This window comes from Cyprinus carpio, chromosome A3 (assembly GCF_018340385.1).
Source record: "Cyprinus carpio isolate SPL01 chromosome A3, ASM1834038v1, whole genome shotgun sequence".
Lineage (NCBI taxonomy): Eukaryota > Metazoa > Chordata > Actinopteri > Cypriniformes > Cyprinidae > Cyprinus > Cyprinus carpio.
In genome coordinates, this window is record NC_056574.1 from 33,883 (window position 1) to 61,598 (window position 27,716).

The following is a 27,716-nucleotide window of genomic DNA, read 5'->3' on the forward strand; positions in this document are numbered from 1 at the left end:
TATTTTGTAAGAGTTTACTAAAAGCAACAAATTAGAGAAGGTAGTATTTGTAAGATTAATATAGTCCTGTTTTAAAGCATTTATTCCATATCAATACAATCATTATAGGAATATAAATCACTATGTTGCTTAGTAAATCTGAGATAAAAAAAAAAAACAATGGCCAAAAACCATTCAGTGAAAAAAGTAGGGCTGGCTCGATACCACTTTTTCAGAACCTATCCAGATCTGATACCAGAAATTCTGAGTATCGGATGATACTGATACCGAGCCGATATCAGTGCAGTTTTTTTTTTTTTTTTTAATCAGTGTAGAATTTCTATACCTCAATATGTTGCCCTGTTCATCACTCTTTTGTGTGTGAAAAACAATCCACATATAGACAACAGTTGTAAAGACAAATGAATAAATATATATTCATAATCTATATATGACAAAAGTACAGACGTCTGTCAGTGAACTTGAATTTAACGACTTAAATAAAGATCAGTTTCCAGGAGTCATGAATTTGATGAAAGTTTTGACAGTTTCATGGGGAGCCTTGTAGTAGAATTAAAATCACAAGAAAGGAAAAGTGAAAACATTTTTAGTCGATTTAGATTTTAAACATCCAGTTCAAGGTATAAACGTGTAACCCATTCAAACCTCCCTTTGAATTTGGTTGTATAGATGAACGGGCTTAAAAGAAGAGCAAGATGTTGAGGAACGGGCTTCACTAATCACACATACTATTTAGGATGGATAGTATGAACATTTGGACGCAGCCGGGGGTTGTGTACGCGCGTGCGCGCGTCCGCTGCGGGTCACGCCGAGTGCAGTGAAGCGCGCCTCCTCTGGCGCCCCCCGCAGGTGAGCCGCGGAACTGCGTCAGTCTTTGTGCCGCCGCCATCTTGACCAGGATCCGGATAATCACCACCTGAACACACTGATTTACAGCAAACACACGACTACAGGTGAGAACACGCATGATATACACATACGCCGCGCGTTCACACTCCACTCTCACGCGTGTCACTCCACAGAGCGCGTCCGTTCAGCGTTAAATTCAATCCGGAGCCGCGAATCAGCCGTTAGCCGCTCACACTAGCTAGCCGCTAGCAGCTCCAAATCACCGTAAAAATAACAGAACGCGTGAAATATCTCAAACGGAGAAATCCGGCCGTTAGCCGGTCAGTGTGTTAATGTGAGCGCTGTGTGTTACAGTAGTGTCGTTCTGATCAGCTTTATCTGACAGGAAGAGTAGCGACACCCACTCAGCTGATGGAGATTTATGTTTATGTGGGACAGTTTCACACTCAGTAACGTACAGCGCCTATAAATGATGCTACACAAAACCGTGTGCGTTAGTGTGAGTGTTTCTATCAGGACAGCCTGCTGTCAGTCATCTGATGTACACTGTGATTGCAGTGATGATGAGGATGATGAAGGTGTGTTAAGAGTGACAGACTGTCCTGCTGAGCACGAGTGTTCATCTCTCTCTGTGTGTTATGCTCGGACTGGAGTCTGTTTCTTCTGTTGTTCTCACACTCATGACATACTGTTTACCAGTGAAATTTCATCATGTTCAGTGATCACAAATTACATAACTGTGCTTTTCAATACTGATATAAATGCCATACGTGACATATATATAAATATATGTCATGTAGGAACTTCTTATGGTGGCACATTAGTGCACAATGCAGCAAAAACGCCACAACATAACAGGAACAAGCCGCAACACAAAGAAATTAGCCAACACAACGGAAGCTTCCTTTCCTGGATGCCTTAAAGCTAAGCACCAGAGGTAATAGTCTAACGAAATCCAAAATTTGGACATTTTACTGTAGTACCATTTTTTTTAAACCATTAGCCAAGTAATTTATATAGCTATGCAAATTTAAAGTGTCAATTGAAAGCCTGTTGCAGTAAAAGCTGTTTGAAATTGGTAAAATTATTAGACCATTATATCTAATATGAAGCCCAAATTTTAGCTTTGAAGCATCGTCTACGTGGTCACAAGTCATGACAAACAGCGTTGTGAAATGAATTCAACAGTAATAATCTGTGTGAAGTTCAAGAGTCCAGAAAAAAACAAAACACTGGTATAGTATCGGTATGGTATGGAAAGGTAAATTTTTCAAAATTTGTGTTTCATAAGTCCATTACCACTAGTATTAAGTGCTTGCGTGTTAGTTGCATGCACCTTTATTGAAAGGCACTGGCTATTTGCACTAAGTGTACAGTGTATATAAAATGTCTACACACCCCTGTTAAAATGCCGGGGGTGGGTTGTGGGGGGTTTGACTTGGCAATATTTGCCCACTCTTCTTTGCAAAAACGCTCCAAATCTGTCAGATTGTGAGGGCATCCCCTGTGCACAGCCCTCTTCAGATCACCCCACAGATTTTCAATTGGATTCAGTTCTGCGTCACGTATTAAAATCATTTAAAAATCATAATAAAGCATAATGCTATTGTGAATTCACAAATAAATAAATATATGCAATGATATATATGTGTAGGTTACATATGTGCATCTCAGAGCGGCTTCGTTCACAGTAAATGCTGCTCCACACAAACTGTTATCATTTACATGTGTGGAGCATCTGAAACTCCATCTCTACTGCGAGCAATACTACTTTTAACTTGTCTATAACTTGGCAGATGACCATGGAATAAGTGGGATAATCAACGGCGGTTCAACCAAACTCAAAGCGGTTCTTAAAATCCTTTAATGCATGGCAAGCCGTTGATTATGCTTTACTTAATTGCCATTATATATGTATTTGAAGTTCACTTAGGTCTATTTTTATGACTACAAACAAAATTAATGATTAATTATCTGATTACTTGATTAATCGTCAGAATAATCTACAGATTACTCGATTACCAAAATAATCGTTAGTGACAGCCCTGCTCTGGCTGGGCCATTACAGAACTTTAAACTTCTTCTGGTGAAGCCATTCTTTTGTTTATTTGGATGTATACTTTGGGTCGTTGTCGTGCTGAAAGATGAAGTTCCTCTTCATCTTCAGCTTTCTAGCAGAAGCCTGAAGGTTGTGTGCCAGTATTGACTGGTATTTGGACCTGTTAATTATTTCCTTCCACTAGGTCTGTCACAATAATCAATATATCAACTTATTGCACAATATATGTGTTGTATTGTATTGTACATGACCTCAATAAAATTTGGTGACACAATATATTGCCCATTATATTTACATAAAAATTAATGTCACCATGTTTTTTGCATTCCACTTGCGTCAGTGTCTTTTGCAGCTTCTCATACATAACGTGGTGTAGTTGGCGTTAATTCAAATTTAAAAAATGCTTCTACAAAAAAAGTTTAATCTGCAGATATGGCCTTGTTTAGGGATCTGTGCCTTTGTGCATATGGACATATGACTGCTAGGTAGGGATTGTGTTTTTTTTAACAATACAGTGCACCCTTAATTTACAGAGAAAAGAAGGTCCAGGAAAAATCTGTAGATGGAAAAATCTCCATACAAGTTATTTGTAACATTTTCTTTTTTCTACTTGTTACTTTGCACTTTTTGTTAGGAAATGTTTATTTACTATTTATTCAAGTTTTTTAATTTTTCTAATATTTTGATACTTAATTTCCATGATCTAAATATTCTTAAGAATTAAAAGTTTGTTGTCAAATGTGCTGGACTTCTTGCATTATTATTCTTTTATATTATGATTATATATTCAGTGGCATAAAATGGTCTTAAAATGGTAATAATATTGTTTATCGCGATTATTTCTGGGGCAATATATTGCACAACAATAAGTTGTTACCGTGACAGGCCTACCGTCCACTAGGGCTGCACGATTAATTGAAATTAAATCGTAAAGGCGATAAATCGCGATTAGGCAGAAGCTATGATTGCCACGCGTATCTTTCAGTGAAGCACGGTTTTGTGATCAGCAGTAAATCTCCATCCGAATGCCAGAGGGTTCTTGCACGGAAACTCCAAATAGGCCTCGCAAAAGAAATCCAGGAAATCCCTATAGCGGTTGCTGAATAAACAGAAGATTTAACTGCTTTCATTGATTCAATGTGACTAATAAACACACGACTATGACAATATATGGTTTATCTGAGTTTGTTTTATTATAACTTTTATTATAACAAAAAAAGTATATAATAATGCAATGCTAATCGACATAGCCTTTATCACTGCTTAGAATACTTTGAAATATGTTGCCTGCCTTGTTCTGTGTAAGAAGCCACATCATCTCACAAAAGGATTTACTTCAAACACTTGACTGACGTTATAAAGTGAGTTTGGAGTAAAAACATGTTATTAAATGTGGTATTTTCACGTGGTTTCAAATGGAACATTTACATTTACATTTAATCATTTAGCAGATGCTTTTATCCAAAGCGGCTTACAAATGAGAACAATAGAAGCAATCAGACCAATGAGAGAACAACAACAGTATAAAAGTGCCATGACAAGTCACAGTTAGTCTAGTACAGAACCCGTAGCTATTTTTTTTTTTTTTTTTTTTTTTCAAGAATAGGATAGACAAGAAAAGGTAAGTGCTAGTATTAGTTGGTCAAGTGCTGGCGAAAAAGACTTTAGATGTTTTTTGACAATGAGTTAAGACTCGGCTGTTCGAATTGAGATTGGGAGGTCATTCCACCAGCTGGGCACAGTCCAGGAAAAGGTCCGTGAGAGTGATTTTGAACCTCTTTGGGATGGCACTACAAGGCGCCATTCACTTGCAGAACGCAAGCTTCTGGAGAGCGCATAAGTTTGAACTAGTGAGTTTAGATATATTGGTGCTGTGCCAGTGGTCGTCTTGTAGGCAAGCATCAGTACCTTGATTTTGATGCGAACGGCTACTGGTAGCCAGTGTAACCTGATGAGGAGAGGAGTAACGTGAGCTTTTTTTGGCTCATTGAAGACAACCCTCGCTGCTGCATTCTGGATCAGTTGTAGAGGCTTGATAGTACATGCAGGAAGGCCCACCAGGAGAGCATTACAATAGTCCAGTCTGGAGAGAACAAGAGCTTGGACAAGAAGTTGGATGGCTTGCTCTGACAGGAAGGGTCTAATCTTACTAATGTTGTATAAGGCAAATCTGCAGGACCGGGTCATTGTAGCAATATGGTCTGTGAAGCTTAACTGATGATCCATCACAACTTCTAGGTTTCTGGCTGTCCTGGAAGGAGTTATGGTTGATGAACCCAGCTGTATAGAGTAGTTGTGATGAAACGATGTGTTAGCTGGAACCTCCAGCAGTTCTGTCTTAGTAAGGTTGAGCTGAAGGTGATAGTCATTCATCCAGCTAGAAATGTCACTCAGACAGGCTGCAATACGAGCAGCTACCGTCGGGTCATCTGGTTGGAATGAGAAGTAGAGTTGAGTGTCATCAGCGTAGCAGTGATAGGAAAAGCCATGCTTCTGAATGACAGATCCTAATGACGTCATGTAGATGGAGAAGAGAAGCGGTCCAAGTACTGAGCCTTGAGGAACCCCAGTAGCAAGTAGTTGTGACTTAGGAACTTAACCCCTCCAAGACACCCTGAAGAATCTATCTGAGAGGTAGGACTTAAACCACAGGAGTGCGGTTCCAGAGAAGCCCATCTTTCTGAGGGTGGACAGTAGAATCTGGTGATTAACTGTTTCAAAAGCAGCAGACAGATCCAGCAAGATGAGTACCGAGGATTTGGAAGCTGCTCAGTCGCAGGGCTTCAGTAACCGAGAGCAGGGCAGTCTCAGTTGAGTGGCTGCTTTTGAAGCCAGATTGGTTCCTGTCCATGAGGTTGTTCTGTACAAGAAACATAGAGAGTTGGTTGAACACAACTCGCTCAAATGTCTTTGCAATGAATGGAAGAAGGGATACTGGTGTGTAGTTTTCTAGAAGTGCTGGATTTAGAGATGGTCTCTTAAGCAGTGGGCTTACCAGAGCCTGCTTAAATGCTGAGGGAAATGTACCAGAGTGAAGAGAGATGTTGATAATGTGAGTAAGTGAAGGTATGACTAAAGAAGAAATCGCTTGAAGGAGGTGAGTGGGGATATGATCAGGTGGACAAGTAGTAGGATGACTGGACAGGATAAGTTTGGAAACGTCCATGGTGCGTGCTGGTCTGGATGACAGTGGGCAAAAGTTGTCCAAGCAATAGGTTAGAGTGGAGGAAGGTGTCTAGGGAGAGGGAAGTCTGGGCATCTCTGCTTAGACTGCTGCCCCCGTGACCTGGCCCCGGATAAGTGGAAGAAGATGGATAGATGGATGGCAACATACATTAATAGACTAATACTCAAAAATATAGACCTGCAAACTTCATAACTCTGTAACTCTGTAACATACATTTGTTTTAAGAAGTGAGTCTAAAATGGACATACAGCACATTTACTGTCAGCGCTGGAGTCACATGATGTTTCATGTGCTGTTATTGACTTCAGCACCGGTTACTACAAACAATAGCACCACGTTCAGGAACAACAGACATTTCAGTGCTGTAGTTTTGAAAACCTCTCTCTGAACAGGCAAAATCTGATATCAAGCCTTTATTGAACTTCTATATCTCAAAGAACTCAACAGTTTGATGAGTGTGAACATAATGAATTAAATGAAGCCTGTTAGAATTGAAAGAGTCTCCCATTGTTTTTGATCAGATGTGTGCTGATTGAATGGCATTGTGTGACTTCTGTGATTTGTCTGTCAGGCATGTTATCGAACTGTCAATGCTAACAGACAGCAGTCTTGTTCAGAAAATTGCTTAATGCACGTTTTTCCAAAAGATTTCACTGTAAATGTTAGTAGAGTAACTATACAGTGTACTGTTAAATAATTATAATAATAGACAGTCGAATCACAGAAGTCACATGCTATCAGCGTGGAGTGATAAAAAAAAAAAAAAAGATTTAGAAATATATATATTTCTTTCTTGTTTGTTTATTTTTATTTAACAATTTTTTATATTTTTTATTGAATAGGTCAAAAACAATGGGAATGTGGTCTATAAAATCTCAAGTAGCGCTGGACAGTTTGGGGGGGAAATATAATTCCGATTCATCTGGTAAAAATTGCAAAGTATTTATAAAAATTATTATAAATGTTGTTGTTAAGTAAGGGATAATGTACATCCAGCCGGTTGTTCTCTCATGGCTACTTGTAGGGATGCACCGGTTGACCGGCCATAAATCGGATTTTGGTCTTTTTCCGGCCGATTTTTCCGGAAGTGCGCCCGCGTGCACAGACTACATTGTAATCATTCGCTATGTCATTTATGTGCCAGTATTTCGAAATCTGTGCGCAGGACACGGCAGCCGTTTCCGCACTGGAAGTGCAGAGCTACATGTCTGAGGCACAGATAGCAGGAAGCGAACAGCCGTTGGTGTACTGGCGCACAAATAAGAGCCTTTCCCTGCGCTCACTGAAGCTGCGCGAGCGTACTGTACCTGTCTGTGCCCTGCACAAGCGTACTAGACAGTGAAGGGATGTTCAGCTCAACTTCTCGCGTGTTGGATGAGAAACGAAACAGACTAAACTGTGACAAAACTGAAATGTTTTTTTTTTTTTTGTAAAGTAGAACTTGCACACACGTTTGAAAAGCCAGAAGTAAACGTCAGTTCTGTATAGGATGATTATTTTTTTTTTACCTTAAAATTACATTAACTTAATTTGATTTAAAAATCACCTGCTGTAGCACACTGGAAAAAAAAGTATTTCATTCATCCAATTAAAAAATTTTAGGGTAATGATTCAGATCTATATATTTTTTTAACTTAATTTATTTTTCATTGGCTCAAGTAAAAATTATAGAGGTGAATCATTATCCTATTTTTATTTTTTTTAATTGGGTGAATGAAACACTTTGCATCTTTGTTTTATTCGCACCAACATTATTTGATTTTAACATTTTGGAATAATGTATTTATAGCATACTTTTATTTAGTCTCACTGGTAAAGACCTTTTCTTTTAATTTAAAACCAAATTTAAAATCTAAAATACTGAATGCTGATTAAGAAACATCTTATTGAATATGTGTTGATTGTGTTGTTTGGACTGTAGAACTATGCAGTTATTGCCTTTAATTTCACATGGTTACAGATAATCTTTTAATTTAAGGCCAGTTCTATGTAGTTTCAACCCAATTCAAAACAAAAGCTAAATGCTGATGCACTCTTTCTTGTTTGTTGCTTAAAGATAAAAAAAAAAAAATCGGAAATCGGTATCGGAATCGGCCAGTTTGATTGTAAAATATCTGTATCGGAATCAGCCTAGAAAAATTATGATCGTGCATCCCTAGCTACTTGCCACATAAGTAAATAATTAGATGCGAAATATTGATATGAGTTGAAATATTTGAACGTGAAGCTTCCGTGAAGTCAGCAGTTACGAGCAAGTGGCAAATTCACACTAGACGGACATTAAAGGGATACGGTGCAGTTAAACACAGCATTTCACCACAAAAATAATGAAGGCAATAAAAGAAAACGTTTTAAAACATTACCAGTTTATTAGTTGTCTTATAATCCATTACATCATACAAAACAATCGTAGCAAAATGGCAGCAGCTGCGTTTCTAGGAAATGAGAGTATTCCACAGAGCCGTGTAAAAAAAATGAAAAAAAAAAAAAATACTGTTTTAATATTTCATTGTAGAATTAAAAATGAGGAATTACTGCATTTAAGAAAAATACAATAATTTTATTTTACATTACTGTAAAAATACAATATGAATATTTGACTGTCTTAAATTTTTCATTTTCAAGTGCAAAACCATAGCACACATGGTTTCAACACACTTCAGAGGCTCTTGAGAGGTTACACAACTTGTAACTGTGGTCAGCAGCATGCTAACAATCACATGTGTGCGTATCTGTCTGTTTCAGAGCGGCAATGGCCACTGCACCCTACAACTACTCCTACATCTTCAAGTACATCATCATCGGTGAGTGAATCAGCAGCAGTGAAGCATTCAGTCGTGTGTTGTCAGGCTTTCATATCTGCTCTCTCTCCACAGGAGACATGGGCGTAGGGAAGTCCTGCTTACTGCACCAGTTCACAGAGAAGAAATGTGAGTACGAGTGATTGACAGGCCTTCCTTCAGCATGTTAAACACACACGATGCAGATTAGGGCTGTGCAATTAATCGAAATCGAATCGAAATCGCGATTTGAGACGTTGCTATTTGCTCATCGCAAAAGCCTGCGATGTGGACGCGATATTACTCTGTTCCAGAGGATATGCATGACTGCAGCCTTGAGTGGCAGTCTTACTAACCAATAGAGTGAGCGCACCTCCGTTCTCCCCAATCAGTTCTGCTCTAGCCAACTGCGTAAACACCCACCATTAAAAAAAAAAAAGGAATTTTGTAATGGTTTAATGGAAACTAAGATTTTCTGCTTTTTTTTTTCAGCAGGGTAATGATACTCATACTGTGCTTCACATTATTGACAATATTGAGCGGAAGCTTGACTTTGCAAATTTAAAATCGCAAATCAAATCGCAATATCTGTCAAAAAAATCGCAATTAGATTTTCCCCATATCACACAGCCCTAATGCAGATCAACATCTTGAGCCAGATAGAATGGTTATATGGGTTACATGAGGGTTTGCTGACAGTCCAATAGAGTTTTAAACGTCCAATCATTCATTAATAGTTTCAGTATGGTATCTTCACACGGAAATGTGCCCAACAAACATATAATCTCACACTAATGGGAATTTATGCAGATTCAGACACACTTTCCTAATGCTGACATCCTTCTGAAGTTCCTCTCAGTGGTAAGATCTGAACTGTTTTTAAGTTGACATGGTGTCCTACACACACACTGAGGCTACATTCACACGACAACGATGTAGTCAAAAACAGAAAAGTTTCACGTATACACGACAACATTTTTAAAACGATTCGTGTTTACACATATCTGCTAAAATGGCCAAAAGCTGTATTACGTATGCCAGGCCAGTGGTTGGTGCGGTTACCTTAGGGCCTTTCGCACCACGGGAACCTTTTCATAGTACCAGAACTAATTGTGGAACTACCCACTTTTTGGCATTTTCACACTGCCGGAACTGGGTCCGATTTTAGCACTGGACTGCCTTTTTCGAGAACCAAATTTGCTCCTACTCTAGAGCAGGGTCTAACCAGCACGACTGGTACTACACATGACATAAGTAGACATTGATTGGCCAAACGCATATGAAAACGCCCTCACCCGCCATGATTTAAAACACCATGAAAACATACTGTAAACATTGTGTCAACTTATTTCGCAAGTATGTAGAACAGCGATAGATGGACGGACGCTGAAGTGCAGGCACTTGTAGCAAATGTAGCACTGTCAGTTGGAGATTCTTAGTCCTACTTTTCGTTCTTTCAGTCGCTTTACGTATACGTCGGCATTCCATGTCCATTATTGTAAAACCCGTGAGACACAACAAAAACACAGCTCCAATCACAGCGTCCTCCATCCTCCTGTTGTTAACGTTGTTCTTCTTTGTTTCCGTTGTTGAATGCCACACACAAATGATGTCGCTGTCGACCGGCTTACATCACTTTCTAGTACACACTGTCGTTGTGAATGCAACCCTTTAAATGGTACTGGGAAATAGTTCGCGCAAAATCGTCCCAGTAATTTAGTACTGTACATTTATTTCTGGAACTAAAGCGGTGCGAAATGCCCTCTTGTTAGTAAACAGTACTTGTAGGGAAGTGACGATTATATGTTGTATATGATGCATCTCCGCTGTTGGTTGTAATATTGGAAGAAGCGTTAGCAAACTCTTGAGGAGCAACAACAGTTCCATGTACTCTGACATTGTTGTGCGTGTTTGTTCGCGCTTGCCTTTAAAATCGACACGTACTGCGCATGTCTACATACCTAACACCTACTACGGACGCGGATGACCTCACTGTTATAAAGATTCCCATATTGGGTGTTTACACAGAAACGATAACTGTGGCATTTTCAAAAATGTGCACTTTGAAACCCATTTTCAAAAATATGCGTTTTCAGTCCCCAAAACTCCATTGTCGTGTAAATGAACAGGCAAAACACATAAAAAGTTTCCCATTTTTGGCTGAAAATGTTGTGTAAACGACCCGAGACACGCCACAACTGTCAAGAACTTGACTGTCTAGTAAGTTTACGTCAAGAGACAATTAAAACTAGGGATGCATGAAATGGAAATCCATTTTTCAAATGCATATTATAGATCTTATTGTTAACAGTTCATCTGTACATATCTTCCTTTTCTGTTTTGACCCAGTAATGTTTAATCAAACTCATTTGTAAAAGTGGGAAGTCGTGGCCTAATGGTTAGAGAGTTTGACTCCTAACTCTAAGGTTGTGGGTTTGAGTCTCGGGCCAGCAATACCATGACTGAGGTGCCCTTGAGCAAGGCAATGAATCCCCCAACTGCTCTGTGGGTTTGCGCAGCATAAATGATACCCACTGCTCCGGTTGTTTGTTGGGAGTGTGTGTGTGTTCACTGCTGTGTGTGTGCACTTTGGATGGGTTAAATGCAGAGCACGAATTCTGAGTATGGGTCACCATACTTGGCTGTATGTATGTCATGTCACATAAATTATATTGATTATAACTGAAACAACAGACACTCTGACCTTGCCTTTGAATCGCATGCTATAAACCCTGAATTCTAATAAATACGATGTAAGATTACAAATAACTCCTTTATAACACTAATCAGTTTTGTCTTAAAAATTAAAATGAATCATAAAGTTAAAAATCTAGATAAGTTGACCAGTCAGTTTCACTTCACCCTCTTATTTTTTAACCCTCATTTTTCAAGGCAGCTTCACAGTAATAAACAGGAAAATCAGAACAGAATCAACTAAACAAATATTTAGCTATAAAACAGCTCTACAGAAGACAATAGTGTCATTATTTAGATAATTAACAGTGCTGATGTTGAGTTTCATCACTGATTTGAGTCAGTAGTTGTTGGTGTTCACCATGACCCCTCTGCTCTGCTCAGTCATGGCCGACTGTCCGCACACCATCGGTGTGGAGTTCGGCACCAGGATCATCGAGGTGAGCGGTCAGAAGATCAAGCTGCAGATCTGGGACACGGCAGGTCAGGAGCGCTTCAGGGCCGTGACGCGCAGCTACTACAGAGGAGCGGCGGGAGCGCTGATGGTCTATGACATCACCAGGTACGTCAGCCGAGTGACTCGGCTCTCATGCTGCTGTTGTCTCTAGCGATGGAAACACATGCTCTGTCTGTGTGTTGTACAGGAGAAGCACATACAACCACCTCAGCAGCTGGTTGACTGACGCCAGAAACCTTACCAACCCCAATACTGTGAGTACAAGCAAAGTCTGGACTGGCAAGGCTCAGGTGTATGTAGGTTGGGCTTAAGGCCTTTTCACACTGAATGCAAAAATTTGGCAGGAATGTAGATGGCAGTAGAGGATCACTCATTATTAGTTGCCATTCCAACTTTTTTTTTTCACATCTTGCTTTTGGATTTATTACTTTGTACTGAAGTATAAAGTATAGCAAGTGCAGGAAGTCTGTCTCATGTCATTTCAAAAATAAATAATTAACCCCAGACACGAAAAGCCTGGAAGGGTTAATTAACTACAAATTAAATAAGCTAATTATTAATGGTGTAACAATTAAATAATAATGCATAAAAAAAAATTAAAAATATTTGTAGATTTAATTTAAAAACTACATTTTTAAGTTTTATCTTTAACTGTAGAAGCTGCTTAATACATTCAGCCAATACAGACTTGCAGATGTAGTTTTGTTAGTCTGAATTTAGTCTGAATCACTTAATGCACAGCTTTATTTAAGGAAACTATTCAGCAGATTCACTTGCGTTATTTTTTACACTCGCGTTTGCCATTCCTGAAACAGTATATGGTAGTATACAGTATGGTCCTCTTAGACAAACAAATCTTTTCTTCAAATTGAGAAAGTGCACTCCCTTCCAGCATACAGTAGCTGATTTTGACAGTTGACCGGAAATGACTGAGCTGGCTTATCTAAACCAGGAAGTAACCGTGCATATAATCCATTATGTGTTCTGAAGAGCACTGTCCGTTTTCTTCCATGTTTGCGAGCGTTATGAGTCTGAGCATGGATAGATAATCGCGCTCTAACTGTCATGTCTCAGCACTATATCATAGTAGTATCATAGGGTTGAGCTCTGTTGACTTAGGGCACTGCCTGCTGCCGCTAAGCTAGATGTCACACTTTGGTGTAAGAGGTGAAAGGTATTTCTTATGATATCAAGGGTGTGATTGACAGGTTGAGGGTGGGGTTTATGGTTGGTTCTGTTGGTTTGGCTCAGAGACGTTTCTCTGGTGTGTTTGTGCAGGTGATCATACTCATAGGAAACAAAGCGGATCTGGAAGCACAGCGGGACGTGACGTATGAGGAAGCTAAGCAGTTCGCTGAAGAGAACGGTGAGTGAAGCGTATTTCTGTCACATGACAGATCACATGACACTGTTCTGATATCACGCTTGTTTGTGTTCACAGGTCTGCTGTTCCTGGAGGCCAGCGCTAAAACGTGAGTTATTCCAGCAGCTCCAGCTTTATGGATGTGACGTGTGCAGTGAAAACGTCACATATAAATCATCAGAGAATGTGTTTATTATTGTGTATTTATGAGGAAAACCCATTGTTACACACATGACAGTTCTGAAGGCAGCACTTACCTGAATATGGAAGGGCAGAAAAAATGCTTTGAAAATGTTCACAGAGATGAACTTTGAGAGAAATATGCTATTTAACATTATTATTATTAATATTTAGAGAATAACATTTCTGATACCAATTACTCTATCGTACTCTATCCATCCATAGCAACTAGCTAGAACACCCTAGCAACCAGCTTTAACACATTGCTAGCATATTCCTAATGATAACGGCATGTTTATAACATTTTTGTTATAAATATATAAAAGCTTGATGCTTGTATGTTCCTAACATTTAAGTATGTTGTTAGCATGTCATAGCATATGAATAGGACTGTGCAAATTCATTAGAATCAGCCACCGGTTCAGCAAAATGTAAAGCGTTTATGAACTGTCATGAGACTGTTTTGGAAAGCCTGGTCAGAAAGATTGAATCAACTTTTTTAAGTCTGAAAGTTTTAAAGCCATGCAGTCTCTAATGGATAGAATGTTACGATATTGGCAAGTTGCTAGCACATCTGTTAATAACATGCTTATAATGTTTTCACACATTGCTCATATGTTCCTTCCTAACAACATCATTGCTAAAGCACATTTAGCACATATTGATAACATTTTAATAGCATAATTATAACATTTTCACAAACGCTGACATGTTCCTAGCATGTTTTAGCTTGCGTGTTTTAACATGTTGCTAGTGTATTTTAATGATTTCTTAACAGGTTTTACCATGTTGTTAGTGTTTTTACATGTTGCTAGTGTTTCAGCCTTTTCTTAGCATGTTGCTAACATGTTTTATTGTGTTATTATTATGTTCCTAGCATGTTGCCAGTGTGCCACCTCATAGAATAGTTACGTTTTCTCATGAGATCAGGTTGGGTTTTCCCAAGCCATCAAGTTTGTCTTGATCTTTTATTTTTATGTTCCATTAATCTCATGTGAGTGTATAGATGCTAACCGTGTGTTTGTGGTCACAGAGGTGAGAACGTGGAGGATGCGTTTCTGGAAGCAGCCAAGAAGATCTACCAGAACATTCAGGACGGCAGTCTGGATCTGAACGCGGCCGAGTCTGGCGTGCAGCACAAACCGTCAGCGCCGCAGGGCGGCCGGCTCACCAGCGAACCACAGCCGCAGAGGGAGGGCTGTGGCTGTTAATGACCTTCATCCTCCACCCTCGCACCACAACCATCCTCCTCTTACGCCATCACACACACGCTCGCGGCCTTGGCCTGTACCAAAGAGCCGCGGGAACCGCAGACGGGAGGATCACGGCTACATGCGCTCATTTCCTCCTCCTGTCTCTCTCTTCATCTGTCCATCCTCTCTCTCTGGTCAGTGTGTTCTTACGTTCCCATCCTCACCTTCCTCTGACTGCACCACTGCTCATCACGTCACACGCATCAGTTCAGCTTCTTTTTATTGATTGATTTTATAGCTCAACAATGTGACATCACAGAAATAAGACCCATACTGAAGGAAGTGGCCAAACGTGACATGGATTCATAATAATGCTGCTGCTGCATGGGTTGTGTTAGGATCAGTTTAAGAACATCAAAAGCATATCTGCTGCCGTTTTTCCAACCGTATGAGAGTCAATGTGGTTGTGACGCGTTCAGGGCATTAAAATCATGCAGAAGACTCAATCTGGACACCCGTCTGATGCACCTGCAGATAAAAAGCATTAGGTTGAGGGTGCAAAATAATGCATCGCAGTTTTATATGCACTTGTGCTTAGAATTGTGCATTGCATTTTTTTATTCATCTGGAAATGCGCAGTGGTCGTATTGATTTCACTGATCATAGATTTAAAACCTAATGAATTGTCTCCTGTTTCAAACTCGCAATCATGTACATGTTCACATACGAGCGCATGTGTGAGTGTAGAGTCGGTTTGGGTCGGACAGCTTTATGAATCAAAGACAATTTACGGAAAGATTAATTCTTTCATCCCTCCCATCTCCTCTTCTGCTCCTTCATCATATCAACATTCTTTCCTCTGTCCTCACCACCATTATATTATGTTGCCTTATTGTTATTATTCATGTTAATATTATAACTATCACCGTTTAATCTCAACTAGCAGTTCAGACTTAAGTTAATAAACAAACGGTTTTACAACAGTGCTACTGTTTTTGTATAGATCTATGAAATGTGATGGAAATGGCTCCAGTCAGTGCATTGGCTTGTATATTAACAGCACCACTGCAAACTTCCTCTGAAGCAGCATCTGTGTCTTAATTCAGTGTATGTACCATATGAAATCGGATCTGATTCAGCTGCTGTAAATAAGGCTGTATCTGTAACAGTGATGTAAAAGAGCACTGACTCCTCACTTGGCGTGTACATCACAAACTCTCACACATCCAACTGAAGAGACAGGAGGCAAATTCTCCTACAGAAAGTCTTAAAAATGGAGATCAGATCTTGACTTATCTAAGCCAGGCAGTAGTCCTTTTGAACTGTCTGATTCTGCGATCTGAAAGACCTTGCTGTTCACATGAGCAAAAACAGTACATATGTATAAACTTTGAAGGAGCTGTGCTAACGTTTGAAAATCTGTTCTTGTGTGTATATGATTTAAAAATGTTGACATTTTGATTTTAATGACGATAATAAAAATGCTCTAGACAGAAAGTGTTTCTGCTTCATTCTGAGTCGACGTTTAAAATTAAGATGAACCACAAACACATGCAAAAGCACATTAGAATAGAGAGCAAACAACACGAACACACTGACAGAAACAAACTACGTTGTTCAAGTAGCAAAACCGCTTTGTATTTTTTGCAACAAAAATTGCACCAAGGTTACAGGAAGAATCATCTAAAAATAAGTGATGTGTATTTACAAAGACGAGCAATTAGTCTACAAAAGGGTGAAGCTTGAATACAAATTTAAAAGTAGTGGCATGATTTTAAGAGAAAAAAAAACATGAAATGTCAACACTGGTAGTACCATGTTGAATTAAAGGCTTGTCGTTGGCCTCCTCCTCGGGCGTCGCAGTCTAATGGCAAAGTGTTGGAAAAGACAAACTAATACTGAAAACAACTGCATTATTTCTATTACACAAGCAAAACAAACACGAAAGCTTTAGTAAGATAGTCATTGACTCGACTCCCACAACCTCAATTAGAATCATGGCTTGTGGTCATTGGATAAAGCTGCTCCATTTAAGTCTGTGATCCCGGAGCACTTCTGTCAGTGGTGTGTGGAAAACCTTTGAAATGACATCAAGTGGTAACTGAAGATCTTTCAGAGGACATTACAAAAACATCTATACATATACTGTTTCTGAACACCGATTCTCACTTCCAAGTCTTTCTCCTTGAGACAGTAGTGTTTCATTCGCTGACCAATGATTCATGTTCAGCGAGTCTCTTTAAGGCAACTGTAGTTTTGGAAAGGCATGTATGTAGTAATTGTGCTGTAGGAGCACTTGTTCCAAACCCTTGACGGGCCTGGAAAGGGTGATAAAACCTACTTAGCGACCCCATAAGTGAAATGTCAATCATGGCACAGTGTTGCAATCATACAATACTTGATCAGTCGGTTTGAAGTTCCTCATATCACAGGGACCGTTCACATCTCACAACAAAGCCCTTTCTTGACCAACCACACAAAGAAAACTAAGCTGGACACATCAATAAACAGTCTTTATCAATACTATGATCATGAATTTAATCAAAAATATATTTTGATCCCTTAAAAAGGTTGAAAAGTGTGAGGCACACGAGGTGTTTTTCTGTCAGTCATCTGCAATGCTGAGATAATGGTGTCTTGTAACAAATACTTTGAGAAAATGCAGAGAAGAAAAGTCAAGGAATTGCAGACAAAGACTCATAAAAAAAATCAAGTCACTAAGGCTTGGACCTGGGCTACCTTAAAATCACCAAACAGACTCTGGAGGAACATTACTGGTTCCCCTGCATTTATGCACAGTAATAAGACACTGAATCGTTCTTAAATGTTTCTCTATTTGGCATGAGAAAAGCTGAGGTGGGTCCAATGGAAATGTATGTCACGCCACAGCCAACCCAGAAAAGGCCCAGATATGTAGATATCAGTTCCATCTGTGCTCTTCTCGGCTACCTCTGAACAATGTCACTGATCTCCTTGATGGAGGAAAGCAGCTTTGAAAAGTCTTGTGGTGTGTTGGCTCCCCCAGTGGCAGCAGGGCAGATCTGCAGCTCGCGCAGGCTGCTCTCCAACTTATTGATGGCTTCACGGAAAGCGAACTTGTTGCGCATCTGCTGGATGGACTCGACATAGCTTGCGCAATACTTGGACAGATTCTTGCCAGCTTCTAACACTGCACTGTGGCTGCCGGTTTGCTCTGAAATGCGGCCAATGGCAGCCCGCAGGAGCTCCGTGCTCTCCAAAACCATCTCACGTGTGATGCAAGAGTTGGAGAGTCGCTCCGACGGCTGCCGTGTTTTCCTTAGCGAGCGGCGAGTCGTCATGAGGGGAATGAAGTTGGATCCTGGGTCACCAACAGCCGATCCCGTTCCCATCCCTGGTAGCTGACTGCTTGGGGATGTCGGAGAGGTCTTTGGGGACTGCACTTTTGAGGTGTTTTTTGGCAATTTTTTGCCACTTTCTTGGGAAAGACTTGTGCCCCTGCCTTGTTCTGTGGATCCGGGACTTGGAGGGTTTTGTTCAGAGGAGCCTTTGACTTTGGTATCCGAAGAGATATCAAAAGTGGGACTCCTTGAAGACTTTCCAGATTTTGCACTAGAGACAGGAGGTGGAGGAGGAGCCGGTTTAGGTTTTGCAAACTTCCCCTTCTCTCTGTCTCTTTGTCCAGGGACTTCAGAAGAGTTCTTTAGCCTACGAGGTCTGCATTCATCACCAGATGCTCCCAGAGGTGGAAGCACATTAGGCTTGAACAGCTCTGCTTGCAAGGCACTTGTTTTGGAATTTTCCATCTGCACATGTGGCCGACGTGTGAGCTTTGGTGTCAGAGTCAAAGGACTTGATCCAGGACTAGACTCTGAGTCCTTAAACACTTCGTCAGTTGCATCCTCAGTTTTCTTGGGAAGGCGCGGTGGCGGAGTAAGGGTGCCACCACGTGGCATGCAATCTGCTTTCTTGCGTGGTAAAGCCGGCTTGCCTCCAATGGTGCCGGAGTCAAAGTGAGATGACTGGATGTCACGCGGCAGGGTGACAGACTTCCACTCAGTGCGTTCAGACCCTGGGGGCATGCTAGAGGCAGAAGAAGACCTTAGGAAGCGCTTGGAGTTTGACATAGGATCTTCCTCTGCGGGTGGAGTTGTGGCAAGTTTCCCTCCGCCACCCGATGTTGTGGCTGTGCCCTTTTTCCGTGAATGAGAAGGGAAGAGCTGACCAGGATATACTAGGGCTCCATTGGTGACTCCAACAGCAGTCGTATTGTTGGAGCTGACCAGTTTGGAAGGGTCAATGCTGTGCAAGGCATCATTGGTGGAAGCCCCGTTGTTGAAATCATCTCTGCAGTCGGGACCCAGTCCTCTACGATCCAGGTGCCCATCCATCTTACCAAAGGAGCTGCTGCGCTTTGGGGGTGCCGGGGCGGTTCTCTTCTTTTTCTTGATTAAACTGAATGGATTCATTCGGAACTTATCTTTATCTTTAGCTAGGAGGCGGTCATCTTCGTTCAAGTTACTATCAAGGACAGGCCTCGGGAGCATTGGGGGCCCAGCCACCTCAGCCTCTGCTGCATCTGGAAAGGGTAAAACTTTATTAGTACAATCGCCCACTCTGCAGAAAGCAACTCAGAATTAACTGTGAATATTGGGAGAGTAAAACTTACCTGGACTGTCACCATCTCTACTGTCCATATGTCTTTGTAGTGTCCTCGTCTTAGTGGGAAGTTCTGGTGCCTGCTGTATTGGACCCAGTGTCAGCTTCTTACCTTTTTTCCCCAACTCCTTCTCCACCTCTGTAACCCATTTAGATTAAAGATGAGCCACGAGAAAAGTACACACAAATCTCTCTAAACCTCCAGAGACAAAGTCTTACCATCGGAGATACTGGACTCTTGAAACATTGTCTCAAATGCCTGGTGAGTTTCAGCAAAAGAAGGCCGCTCTGCAGGGTTCCATCTCCAACCTAAAGATAAAACACTAAAGTCAGTTCAAAGGGCAACTAAAGACCTGGATTAATTGCTTAATTGTAACCATATTATTCAAAAACTTTAGCTTGTCTACTTTTTGCTCCTTGGATTTTCTTCAGTGATCCGATGAGGTACTTACAGGCCCTCATGAGCTCATAGACTTTCTCTGGGCATCCTTCAGGTCTGTCCATGCGGTAATCTTTCTCTAGTAGCTCGTACACTTGGGACAAGTCAATTCCAGGATATGGAGACATCCCATAGGTGGCAATTTCCCAAAGCAGGACACCAAATGCTAAAGAGTTCAAGCAAGACTTTTAGTTTTACCCATAAGATAACATGGAGTGTTTAATTGATGTTTGCTTACCCCACACATCTGACTTAATGGAGAATTTGTTATAGGCCAGACTCTCAGGGGCAGTCCATTTAATGGGAAACTTGGCTCCTACATGGGCTATGTAGGTTTCTTCTGTCATCAGGCGACTCAGTCCAAAATCTGCCACTTTAACCAAGTGGTTTTCCCCAACTAAGCAATTACGGGCAGCCAGATCCCTGAAACAAGAACCATGTCTTAACTGGAAATGTGTCACTTCCTACAAATACCATGTTGTCCCTTATCCTTGTCCTGTAATGTTTAGTCATTTTTTAGTTCACAGAATGATAAGACTAGAATGGACACGGTATAAACAACACAATAAATACATTTTGAAAACTTCCAGTGAAGGACCTGACACATTCTGATGGTTTCTGCAATTGACTTTTTTACACTGCTATTCAGTTATTTTGTGTGCTTCTTTTAGTAAATCAGGCCGAGAGAATGATACCACTGCCTATATAGACAACTGAATTATTGTTTGTCAAAGTGCTATAAAACCTGTTCCAACTAGTGTGAAATACCTTCTGTCTGATAAAGCATCACTGAGAGAAAGGCTCAAGGCAGAAACTCAAACTATACACATCAAGCTACTATAAACAATAGTTTGAAGAGCCAAGACATTGAATATTTAATAACATTTGACTGGATTTAATACAAATGCAGCACCTATAAGTGTGTATGTAGGTGTCACATCTACACTGCAGAAGATCTTGCTCACCTGTGGATAAAGTTCTTCTTCTCCAGGTACTCCATGGCAGAGGAGATCTGTGTGGCCATGTAGAGCAGCACCACAGCATTGACCTCCTCATGATCACATTCACGCAGGTAATCCAGCAGGTTTCCATGAGTCATGAACTCTGTGATGATATAAAACGGAGGTTCCCGTGTGCAGACACCTGACATAAGAGAAAAATACAGGACATCAGCAGGTATCTCCTTCATATCCTTCAGGATCATCACATCTCTTTGTGAAGGAAACTTCATTTAGAAACAAATTCCTCCTAATCATCAGCAGCAGAGTTGGGTATAACGCGTTACAAATGTATTGGTAAGAAAAAAAATATTAAAGTAAATAAATTAAAATGCATTTCTAATCACGTTTTGGCGCGGCTGCGTCAGTTATTGAGCATGCGCTTTAATGAATTACTGGAGAACTCGTGCTGTTAATTAAAATGGACGGAGACGACAAGTGTGGTGGTTGTTTCTTCAAGTGGAAATATATACATTATTTTGAGTTTTGTGATCGTAAAAACAAAAATATAACTGTTAAATGCAAACTGTGCGCAAATTCTAAAGAACTTTCTACCGCTGTTAACTCGACCAGCAATTTGTTGAAGCACTTGAACAGAGTGCATTCTACGACAAAACTCGTCACCAAGGAGGATAACGTTACCCACGCCCGAGACGAGAGCGGTGCAACCTCGTCTAAACAAGCTAGATTGGACTTTTTTTTCAAGATCGGGAGGGAAGGTAACTTCTGGACAGGTGAAGAGAGCTGTAGCAGCATATGTGGTGGAGGAAATGCTGCCCTTGTCGACTGTGGAATCGCAGTCATTTAGAGACTTGCTTACGATGATACCCGTGACGGACAGCTCTGTACCCTTGCAGGACCGAAAGACATTTGCAAGGTATCTAGATAAATGCTATGCGGATATGGAGTATGAACTTAAAAAAACATTCGAGCGTTTGGAATATGTCTCCACAACCGCAGACATATGGACTTGTAATAATAAAAGCTTCCTTGGAATGACAGCCCATTGGATTAATCCTGTGAATTTCAGCCGTGAAAAAGCTGCCTTAGCCTGTAAAAGAATCAAAGGCAGGCACAAATATGATGTGATTGCAAGTGAAATAGAGCAAGTGCATTCAGCATTTGGATTGTCATTTAAAATCACAGCGACTGTCACGGACAATGGGTCAAATTTCCTTAAAGCTTTCAGAATGTATAAGCCTGCTGAGGATACAGAATCTGATTCTGAAGACGAATTGGATGATGATGAAGTGACATTCACAGATGTCGGCCAGGCTCTCTCCTCTGAGTCAGATGGACAGTTTACTCTTCCCCCTCACCTGAGCTGTGCTTCCCACACGCTTAATTTGGTGTCTCGTAATGATGTGGAAAAATGGCTAACAACCAAAAGTGAATCCAAAACTATATACAGAAGTGTCATCGGCAAATGCTCAGGTTTGTGGACTAAAGCCAGCCGCTCAAGAGTGGCCTCGGAGCTGGTTGAGGATGTAATAAAAGGAAAACTCGTTGTCCCCACCGCAACGAGATGGAATTCATTCCATGATGCACTATCACGAATATCTCAGATCGCACTTACAGATTTTAAACACCCTTTGCAATCAAATGGGGATTAAATGCATCACAGAAAAGGAGTATCATTTCCTTAAGGAATATTGCGCTATACTGAAGCCCCTCTCCACTGCCTTGGATATCCTACAAGGTGAAGATCACTACTATTATGGCACCATCTTACCAACACTAGAAGTTCTCATGTCCAAAACCTTGGCACTTCAGAGTGGGCTTTCTGCGATGACATCTGGTCTGCCAGATGCGATTGTAAAGGTAAGTCTATACACTAAAAAGTGGATACTGTACATTTAAGTTATAGTTTATTTTACTCATTCTAAACCTTAAAGATACTTTTGTTAGTGTCAGACAGTGTGTGATTTTTGTAGAAAAATGCCCTTAAATTCTGAAATGTATGGCTCGCTGTCAGATGATATTGCGTGATCATAATCATTCTTTCGATGACACGTTAAACCTCCGCGTTCTGTCTCCGCCCAAAACTAGCACAGATTAAACATGACGCTTTTAAATAATATATGACAGTGTATATTTGGTATGTTTTTATCCATAAAGTTTGGGGTATTTTTTTAAAAATAAATATTACTTGCATGATAAATGTTAACCATGTGCAGCTTATTATAAAAAGCAAAGAATAACATATTTCTGCATCAAATGTAATTGTATTTGTAAATACAAATAATTTTTCTTACAGGCCATACAAGTGCGATTCAGTTCTGTCTTGGACAGTAAAGATGCTCTTTTGGCGGCTGCCACTTTACCCCGGTTCAAGATACGGTGGATTAAAGATGAGGAGAGAAGAAACCATGTGAAGTCACTGCTGACTGTGGAATGTCAAGCTCAGCACTCTGACGGCCACATTGTAAATCCTGTGGAGCAGAAACCTTCTAACTCCAATGACAATGATTTTTTTGTGTTTGAAGATGAGGATGTGTGTTATTCTTCAGAGACACAAGTCATGGAGTATTTGAAGTCTTCAGGATTAGAGCTGGACATTCTCAACAAATTCCCAAACATTAAAGTCATCTCACTCAAGTACAACACTGCAACACCATCGAGTGCAGACTTTCTAGCAAGCGATTTGAGAAACTTCTTTTGATGAGATACAATCGCTATTTTACTGACAAGTAAAATAAATGAATTAGTACCCTGTAGTGTAGAAGAAATTTCCACTTTGTAGTTGAAAAACAACTACATTTCAGCATTCAAGTATGCAATGTTTTTTTTTTGTTGTTGTTGTTTTTTTACAAATACTGTTTTCAAGTGTTATCAATTTAAAGTATTTTTTCCTGTCTTTAATGCACACAAACACAGTTACAAGCTAGCACAGACATACAGTGCATGTTGCACGCAGCAAGGAATGTTGTAGTTAAGACATACTGTAGATACATTTAAAAAGACTACAGTTTTCATTGTTAGGCAAGTTTATGTTAAGTTATAGAAATGAATTGGATCTCTTTAAGTCAAGTTGCTGTTTTCATATTGCTCATAATGTGCTTTTTGATGACTGTGTTTTTACTTGTTCCCTACATTTTTAAGTCTTTTTTGGCTAATGTGTAGCCTATAGCAAACCCATTTTTTTTACTTAATGGACATGCGTCAACAAATCTAATTTAAGCCTAATGACAAAAGTAAGACTTAGCAAAAACCATAACAGAAAAGCTATGCTCTGAAATTTGCAAATATGTCACAAGTAAGTTTCAAGAAAGAAACTTGCTGCATGCATAATTGCATATTAGTACCCTGTAGTGTAGAATAAACTTTCACTTTGTAGTTGAAAAACAACTACATTTCAGCATTCAAATATGCAATGTTTTTTTCATATATATATATATATATATATATATATATATATATATATATATATATATATATATATATATATATATATAGAAATACTGTTTTCAAGGGTTATCAATTTAAAGTATTTTTTCCTGTCTTTAATGCACACAAACACAGTTACAAGCTAGCGCACACATACAGTGCATGTTGCACGCAGCAAGGAATGTTGTAGTTAAGACATACTGTAGATACATTTAAAAAGATTACAGTTTTCATTGTTAGACAAGTTTGTGTTAAGAATGTTAAGTTATAGAAATGCATTGGATCTTTAAGTCAAGTTGCTGTTTTCATATTTCTGTAATATTTTTCAGTCAATATTAAATTACGGAAAGAACTGAGTTTCACTTTGTTTGTAGTGTTTTCTTGTAGGTTTAATAGGTTTTCAAAGTAACTTGAAAGTAAAGTAATTAGTAATCTGATTACTTTTTACATGCAGTAATCAGTAATGTAATCAAATTACAATTTTAGAGCAGTAATTAGTAATTTGTAGTGGATTACTTTTTTTGAGTAACTTACCCAACACTGATCAGCAGTCGATTCATGTTTCAGCTCAAAAGCTCACAAAAATAGACCTACAGATTCTGCATGAAGAACTTACTGGTTGAAGGTGTTGGATTTGTTCCAAAGGTGCTGCTTTGATGACTATTATGACATTACCTTCCCTCGTTTAACGAAGAAATAATATTCAGTTAAGGCTGTTTCTTGTGACTTTCTCTCTTTAAAATTAGGTATTGGTAACAACTATGAAACAATGATCAATCCCTAAATTGGACAAATTCATGAAATTTATTTATTAAAGTGTTCATGTCTTTATCTATTGTGTGTGTTTTAAGTAAGGAATAACAGACGATGGGCCATTGAATTATTAGAAAAATAATGCTCACCTGAGGTGGTGATGCGGCCAACAACGTGAAGCGGAGTCAATTATTCTTCTTATACTATGGTTACCACACCTCAAGACATTGATCAGATGATATATTTAAAGGGATTCATCTGGTTTTTGTACTTAAATTGCTATTGTGAGTAGGATTATTTCTTCCACATCTCATCCAATGCCTCTTTTGCTGGTTCCAAAATGTAATTTGAAAAGCTGGAAATGGAGGCTTGAGCCATTGATAGCATTCAGTTATAACAATGCAGTTATTAATGAAATTATTAGAAAGACAGCGAGAGAGACAGAGACACAGAGAAAGAGAGAGAGAGAGAGAGCTAGTGTGAATTAGGCTCCCTCTGTATGTCCCTCAACAGTGTTCTGCAGCAGCGTGTCTAAACAGGGCTGTTATTACCTTGCTAATGAGAAGTGTCATGTGTATTACTTTAGAGAAAATCGTCTGTCATGTTGTTGTTTTTGTTAGTCCTGTGTGCTGTATAGGTACTGTATTCTAATTTCCGTTATTACAGTTAACTATCTGAAGTGATATGGAACTGTAATGCGGTCAAGAGAGCTGCCTGGAACTACGTTCGCCGTGCGTTTCCCTGAAAATAATTGCACACCTCAGAACATTCATCAGCCAATCAGATTCAAGCATTCAACAGCCCTGTAGTATAATTTAAAATAAATGTAGTTGAAGAAGTCGAAGTCGATTCCCAAACATTTGAAATCAAACAAGCCTGACAAACTGGCCCGTTACCGCTCAAACCTTTTTTATAAAAATTGTCCATGTTTTTCATGTGTATTACGTGCACATTTTTTAAATACTTTGTGACTAGTGTGAGAGGGGGTACGCAGAAGGGCGTTTATGGCTCGTTTCCACCGAGAGGTATGGGTCAGTACAGTACAGTACGGTATGATTCGGGACAGGTCACCCTGATCCAGTTTGCGTTTCCACCGCCAACAGTACCCTTACTTGATTGCCATGGTGTATGCCGGAAAGTAGCAATCGACGTCATTCACCCACAAAGAAGAAAGCGTGATATTGTCTGTGTATGTGTGTGAAAATTATAAAATACACTGCTGTGTTTGCGCACTCTCTCAAGCCCAACACGCATGAACAGCATGATGGAAAGAGTGAAGCAGACGCTTCATTCCTCTTGTAGCATGCACAAGTGACGATTCTCTGTCAACCAATCAATGTTCTAACGCAAGTCTAGCTCCACCCTTCAGGTATCAGACTACTGTGCTAGGTACCCCAACAAAAGCATCCCAAAAGAGTGGTACGGTATGGTTTGCTATTTTGGTACCATTCACAACTTCTGACAATGCAAACTTTTTTTTTCCTTTTTTTTTTTTTTTTACTATTTTGAAATACTTTTCAGTTCAATAGCATTACATTTCTTTATTAATTTAGTTTTTATCATCTGATAATAAATAAATAAAAATAAGATGCATTTCCCCAATTTGTTAGCTTTAGTCCCTGTACAAATGTATAAAACTACTGCACACTAAGAGTCATGCAATGCAGCACAGAAGAAACACTGGACTCACCTAACAGCTGCACTAAGTTTGGGTGCTTGATTTCTTTCATGACTGCAGCTTCTTTTAAAAACTCTTCCACTTCCATTGTGTCCTCCTGCACAAAAGAAAAAAAACAATTCACATCCAGCCTTCAACTGTTTTATGTTTTATGCTCAAAACTGTATGATTTAGATGATAATTTTTATGCTCTAATGCAACAGAGGGTCACATACAGCAGAGAAAAACAGCTAGATGTGGATAATTTGACAGTATTTTCATTGTATTCATCAGTCATGTGGTAGAAGCTCATCAAATTAGACAGATTTGAACGGACGTGGCCTCATCTTCAGAAAGCATGAACAAAACTACACAAGGTCCAAGCAAACACCACCCCACATGCCATTAAACAGGTGTGATGTGTTCTCAGTGTCTGAGAAGCTCCAGTCGTTGTCTCTATTTCACTGACCTTTAGTGTTTTGACAGCCACAGTTAGGTTGTATTTCTTCCAGACACCCTCGTACACCTCTCCATACTGCCCTCCGCCCAGCTTGTGTTTCATGGTAATATCAGTGCGCTCCATCTCCCATTTGTCATAGTTGGGTGAGACGCCATAGATGGTGGGCTTGTTGCGTTTGGGCGCTGGGTAATGCAGAGTCGTGATCAGACCATCGGACACCGTGGAATGATGGTGAACCAACTCCGCCAGCGTGTTGAAGCGGCTCTCCGACGACACATACAGCTGCGGGGCGAGAGACATGACAGCGTGAGCATAATAGGCACAGAACCAGCCTGATGCCAGCCTACAGATGCTCAAAAAGTTAAAAGCTCCATGCTGTCCCATGATAAAACGACTAGCCACTGAACCCAGGACAGACTGTGAGGTCACATTAAAGTCACCATGAAAACAAAATGAATCAACCACTGATGTTCAGAAGGAATTTGTTTCTATATGAAGTTTCCTTCACAAAGACTACTCTTATTTTTAAGGAATATGCAAGATTTATTATAAATGCTTTATCAGTGCACATCAATTTTTCTTTTTTTTATTAATTCATGTTTTCTCTTAATCTTTAAGCAGT

General features: G+C 39.8%; 2 protein-coding genes across 3 annotated transcripts in view; one reads left to right on the top strand and one right to left on the bottom strand.

Annotated features, from left to right (window-relative positions):
- Positions 1–800: 800 nt before the first annotated feature.
- LOC109057557 (ras-related protein Rab-14) lies at positions 801–16,259 on the top strand. The gene is made up of 8 exons (XM_042715748.1): positions 801–953; positions 8,841–8,899; positions 8,972–9,025; positions 11,954–12,131; positions 12,214–12,280; positions 13,305–13,392; positions 13,468–13,498; positions 14,603–16,259. Exons 2-8 carry the CDS (start codon positions 8,848–8,850, stop codon positions 14,778–14,780), a joined length of 648 nt encoding a protein of 215 aa, XP_042571682.1. The 5' UTR covers positions 801–953; positions 8,841–8,847; the 3' UTR covers positions 14,781–16,259.
- A 112-nt stretch (positions 16,260–16,371) lies between these two features.
- The window catches only part of abl1 (c-abl oncogene 1, non-receptor tyrosine kinase), a 44,704-nt gene continuing 33,359 nt past the window's right edge, over positions 16,372–27,716 (bottom strand). For both annotated transcript variants that reach the window (XM_042715736.1, XM_042715740.1), the window contains exons 4-11: positions 27,104–27,376; positions 26,668–26,752; positions 20,805–20,982; positions 20,078–20,262; positions 19,853–20,005; positions 19,620–19,709; positions 19,411–19,539; positions 16,372–19,320 (exon numbers count right to left, since the gene is read on the bottom strand). In XM_042715736.1, coding sequence (XP_042571670.1) covers positions 17,708–19,320; positions 19,411–19,539; positions 19,620–19,709; positions 19,853–20,005; positions 20,078–20,262; positions 20,805–20,982; positions 26,668–26,752; positions 27,104–27,376 — 2,706 coding nt within the window. In that variant the 3' untranslated portion in view covers positions 16,372–17,707. The remainder of the gene's footprint in view (positions 19,321–19,410; positions 19,540–19,619; positions 19,710–19,852; positions 20,006–20,077; positions 20,263–20,804; positions 20,983–26,667; positions 26,753–27,103; positions 27,377–27,716) is intronic.